The sequence below is a fragment of the Anneissia japonica genome, unplaced genomic scaffold (assembly GCF_011630105.1).
Source record: "Anneissia japonica isolate Jap-2015-1 unplaced genomic scaffold, ASM1163010v1 scaffold1558_len139704_cov169, whole genome shotgun sequence".
In the NCBI taxonomy this organism is placed as follows: Eukaryota; Metazoa; Echinodermata; class Crinoidea; order Comatulida; family Comatulidae; genus Anneissia; species Anneissia japonica.
Genome location: NW_022751692.1, coordinates 87,715 through 93,469, shown reverse-complemented (window position 1 = coordinate 93,469; position 5,755 = coordinate 87,715). Strand labels below are relative to the sequence as shown.

Below are 5,755 nucleotides of genomic sequence, written 5' to 3'. Positions count from 1 at the left end.
ATACAAATCCGATTAGAAGCAAACTGCTCTTTCACACGCTTTTGCGTAAGCGTAGTCCAACAACACTAGTTCATAAACAAAATACTAGATTCACTCTTCTATGACTGTTCTACAACTTGTATATTCTATAACTTTGATCACGTCGGTTTTCACGTTGGATTCATAGTTCCTTACCATAATGTTACCAATGATTACTGTTAAAATAAACACAAGAATACACGTCCCGGCATTAGAGCACCGCATGCAGTCGTACAAAGGTTCGATCCACTCGCCACACAAGATTCGGAAGATCACCATTAAGGAATGCTGGAAGTCTACGAAATTCCACCTGGGAACAACCCCTTCATCAAAACTTTCCGCAATGTAGTCTCCACCAAACAGTTGCATTCCAATAACAGCAAATATATATATAATGATAAGAAGCACAAGTGACAGATTTCCTACGGCTGCCACCGTGTTCCCGATGATAGAAAGGAGAACCCGCATCGTCGTCCACGACTGCGCCAGCTTGAGAACACGAAGCTGTTGAGGGAATAAACAAAACACATGTGGATTGACGATTATGTTTAAACACATTGTCTGCAACAAGACAACAATCAATATTGAATTGAATTACTACTAGATTCAAGTTAATCCTTACGGAAACTTTGACACAGCCTCACATTTTATACCAAAATATCAGAAAGTAGAATCATACATACAAATAAACATATTTATAAGGGAGTTGCAGATTTATATATCAAATCAATCCAAATACTTTAATTTTCACTTAAATTGCTTTTCAATAAAATAAGATAATTGAAACAAATTAATTGCATGGAAGGCAATAAGTTCTGAAACAAAAACTCAAAGCTTTAAGACGTAGCCACCTTTTACAAAAGTTGAAAAATTGAATTTTTATTTTAACTAAAGTATAGATACAAAGAAATTATCTAAAATAAAATAGTTCCAACCCAGGTTTAAATACGTTTATATGTGTGTTATATATAATTATCATGTGATATATATCATTATCATAATTATTATTATTAGGTCATCTATAATTAAAATGTCAATCCCCACCATATATTGTTTAACTACTCACCAATCGGAAGGTTCGAAGTACCGATAGCCCGCTCCCATCTGAACCAGAGAGGAGTAGCTCGATAAGACTGACAATGACGATGACCAGGTCAAACAGGTTCCAACTAGTCCGGAAATATTTCACATCAAGCGATATGACTTTGGCTGCACATTCCACCGTGAAAATGATTGTAAATATCTAAAATAAAACAGATATAACCTCTAACTGTACATTTACACAACGTGGTAACTTAATGGGAATTCTTTATAAGTGATGGTTATCATGAGTTGATTGATAGTTAATATTCTGGATTTGACAAAATAACTTACTGTATTTCCGATCGTTAGAACCTGCATCAACGTGAGGCTAATGTTATAATGGTCAAGCGCCAGGAATATTGTATTCAACAAAATACATAATGTGATAAAGAGATCAAATAGTGGGTCAAGTACGACCCATGACACGGCCATTTTGAATTTCTGCCAATAATGGTAAACTTTCTTGGACACCCTGACGTGTTGTCTGCAGCACATACAACACCACTTGTAGTCGCAAATATGAACACTGTCACTTTCATCAATTTTTCGAGATGTATCTAAAAGAAAAAGCAACATTAGCCTAAATAACTAAAATTACGCTAAATCTCTGTCCACACTATCAGGTTTCACAAATTAGTATGATTTGCCATAGAAAAATCATACTGTGGATAATTCTTGGTACTGTATAAAAATAATTAATTCTTGGCTCAAAAATAATTTTAAACACTTGCTTTCTCTTTTGCACATGGCGTACAAAATATACATCTATAAGCACGAAATTAAGACTAACAACAAGAACAAAGATGTTAAAACAGTTTCTGGAAAATTTCTAACAAATACATAACTAAGGGTTTAAATGCACCAATTAAACTACGTAATTGATAATTATTATACTTGTGGCGGATCCAGAACAAAGCTAAACTGGTGCTCTCCTCCGTGACAGCAATATAACTTTGACAGAGGTTCTAGCATCTAGGGGCTTACGGCTCTTTTGTACCGACACTAGACCTGAAAAAGATCCATCCCTCACAAACAGTTATCATAATCTTCGATTGGCTCTATGCTACACACACCCACCACTAACCCCGGTATAACAATCTGGATGCGGCCCATACAGTATGTAAACAAATAGTATACCATTTTGTGTTTTCTCATCTGGATCTGACAGTTTCGGAGTATAGCCTCTACTCATATAGGTATACTAAGTATGGTGCTGATGTATGACAACACATAAATAAACTCACCGTCTTGCTTGTTACCACCTTTGCTGACACCCGTTGTAGAGTTCATATCTCTAGAGTCTGCGAATCTTGACTGAAAATACATTCAAATTCATTTAACAAGTAGGTCTGTTGGGAGGGTGGGTAAAGTTTTAAATCTTGAATCTTGATATAATTAAGACTAAGGAAAGGATAAAACTTGTTCAAGGGGGCATGAGAAAAAACAAAGTAGGCCTACATTCAAATTTAAGTCTCAGCGTGCCATTTCCGGCCATCTAGAGGCGCTATAATCATAAATTTTCTTACCTCACCCCCAACACCAGGCTGGGGCTGAGGGGGTATAAACCCTCAAAGTGCGAGAGTCCCTCTATGGGCCCCATTTATTTAGGATTCCTGGATCAGCCACTGTATTGGAATCACACTGAAGGTGGTATCTAATAAGCAGCACACATTTTGGTTTCACAAAACCATAGCTTAACATTATTTGAAGGGTACTATGATGGAAAAGGCATAATACTAATATTGTAAGTGGTGCAACAGAAATGTACTGTAAATAAACAATATGAAAATAAAAACAGTGCTGAAGTGACATCGTGCACATTTCAATGGTGCAACACCCGGACGTGTAACTTACGTCATTATCATCATCATTCTCTTCAATTAAATCCTTGGTTGCCATTAAAGTAATTAAATGAAACAGTGATTAAATGTAAATTGTATGGAATAAAAGAGCAATTATTTTTGTAGTTAGGCCTACATATTGAAAGTAAGGATTATTGAACTTACGTCTGATGCTTTAGATGTCGTTTCATCTTTTAATATTTCTCTGTTCGTGTCTGTATTTGTTTGATCAGGTAGTGTTGTTTTTTCTTTTCCTTGGTCTTCTTGTTCCTTCCGTGCTTCCTCTTCCAATTTCTGTTGTTGCAGTTTTTGTTTCTTTCGTAGCTTTATTTTCTGTTTTCGTTCAGCCATTTTGCGCAGCTTTTCTGCATTCATTGTCATGACAGATTCTTTCTCTTTTTTCATGTCTTTTCCCTGTGGTTGCATAAGAATTAACGTAAAATGTAAACAAAATACTAACATTTTCACCATACTGATTTTATAACGTTGGCAATAAAACAGATGTAAGCCTAAGAATGAGCATAATACATAAACACCCACACTCAGAATTACCGGGACGGTGACCGGTGGTGGATAGTTTTTCTTAGTAAAGTGATACTGAATAATGAATACTGAAATAATTTATTGTCCAACAAAAGAAGGAAATGCATTTATAAACTGGCAAAAATTTAAAATCACAGCACTGATTATTAAAATATGAAATTATTATAACCAATTAAAGATTTAAAAATATTAATGTGTACAAGAAAAATCAAAGTTAGATACAAAATGCATATAAGAAGAGCAATACATTAGGAAAACCGCTTGCAGTTAAGCTTAGCCTCGGAACCTGACCTGTATTTCACCGTATCACAATGGGCATCATAATCAACAATAATAATAATAATAATATTTCCCCACTACCCTCATCATTACTATCAGCATAATCAATACTATCACATTTCAACACTACCATCACCATCATCACCAACACCAATATCATCAACAAAATAATCACCTCATAGTTGAAGATATTCATCTGGTTTGTCGATAAACTGTCTGTGATTTCAGTTCGTTACATGGTTTAATAACATTGAAATTGTTCATATAATCATATATTATCATCAGCATCCGCAACATTATCATTATGGTCACCACCACAATTTTCATCACCATTACTTACGCCTCCACTTTCCACTTCCTCTGTATACGCCATAGAGACGACAGCTAACATAAGGTTGATAAGGTAAAATGCACCCAGCATTGTCGTCATCAGAAAGTATAACATGTTCCAAGGCCCCGAAGCTCGAATAACCTGAAAAACGCATTGACAGTTGATTAATAAATGAAAAATGCATCGAAATGGTCTCATGGAACTTAACATAAACTTAGGCTGATTATCTATTTTTAATTGTATTTTCTTAAAATTTCCTTTCAAAAAAGTACAGTAAGAATGTCCAACAGAAGCTCCACATATAAACTAGAAAGTCAAATAGTTCAGAAACTAAAAACCCAGTCTCCTCTCAGTCATTTATCTCTCTGAAAATGAAGCTGGTTTTGCATTATGTATCTAAAGACAACAATTAAGTTAAGACTAACCAAATTGTAAACGTTTTCCCAATAGTCGAGTGTAATTAACTGAAAACACGTAAGCATTGCCCAGCCAAAGTTATCAAAGCTCGTATATCCATAGTTTGGATTCGGGTCTATATCTGGTAGACATGTGTAATTTGCGGGACAATCGCTAAGAAATAAAATTGAGCATATTCATTAGTGTTACATTTTTTAATGACAGATTTGTAATACATTTTATTACACAGGTATAAAGGAATTGAATAACCTCATGATATACAAATTATTGAAAACATAGTAAATTTGAAAATGAAAGTTAAAGGTTTTTATTCTTTAAGATAAGTAATAAGTTTTTTATTCAGTTTTTAAGTGATTTTTCGAATAAATTTAAATTAAATCAAATCAGGTAGTTGCTCTCATAATGACATTGGACTGTAGCCAGTTTCAGTATTAGTAGCCTATGTGCCCTTCTAATTTGCATCAACGTATTTGTTAAATGCGGAGAATAATTTAGGTTTTTATAGACCGTCAAACTTTGGAGGATTATAACGAGACTAAAAATTACAATTAAATACTTATAAAGTGTAAACACGTCGACGGGCAATTAAAACCAATTAAAATATAAATCAGGAGCAAGTACTTACCTCCATCCACCGCTATATAATTTAGAAATATAAAAACGATATTTCATGTAAATGAATGAACAGACAGAGCAAAACAGAAAAAATGAATGAAATTGCCAATTTAAAAAAAATTGCTTTATTTATCGGCATATGAACATTACGTTAACTTTAATACTACTGTATATACAGATTTAATGTGTAAAACAATAGTTAATTCTAAAAAAATTTTGGAACAGTTTGGACTGGAATATATATATACTGTCTCTTATACACATCTAGATGTGTATAAGAGACAGAATACACTCAAGGCATCAGCATGTCCATTGTAAGCCTAGGAGAAGAAGGAAGTGATCATTGTTAGGTAACCTTGTGGCTTAACTATTATGTATATGATATGACATCACAAGATGACATCAGATGACATCACATGGTCATCACAAGTTACTTTATTTATATATTTTATTTTTATTCATCTATTTCACTTATTTCTTAACTACAACAAGTGCCGGGAACCAAGGAGGCCAAGGTGAATAATAAGCCTCCGCACTAATCTTAAATATTAAATAATTTCTAAGCTTAACTAACAAAATTAACAATCTTCATAAATTAGGCATGAACAAAAATTTTTTTTTATGAGAA

At 33.8% G+C, this 5,755-nt stretch overlaps 1 protein-coding gene across 1 annotated transcript in view; it reads right to left on the bottom strand.

The window, feature by feature from the left end:
* The window catches only part of LOC117121795 (sodium channel protein 1 brain-like), a 23,675-nt gene that overhangs the window by 15,660 nt on the left and 2,260 nt on the right, over positions 1–5,755 (bottom strand). The window contains exons 5-13 of the mRNA XM_033267109.1: positions 5,138–5,149; positions 4,521–4,665; positions 4,105–4,236; positions 3,108–3,356; positions 2,956–2,988; positions 2,346–2,415; positions 1,393–1,658; positions 1,085–1,261; positions 95–522 (exon numbers count right to left, since the gene is read on the bottom strand). Coding sequence (XP_033123000.1) covers positions 95–522; positions 1,085–1,261; positions 1,393–1,658; positions 2,346–2,415; positions 2,956–2,988; positions 3,108–3,356; positions 4,105–4,236; positions 4,521–4,665; positions 5,138–5,149 — 1,512 coding nt within the window. The remainder of the gene's footprint in view (positions 1–94; positions 523–1,084; positions 1,262–1,392; positions 1,659–2,345; positions 2,416–2,955; positions 2,989–3,107; positions 3,357–4,104; positions 4,237–4,520; positions 4,666–5,137; positions 5,150–5,755) is intronic.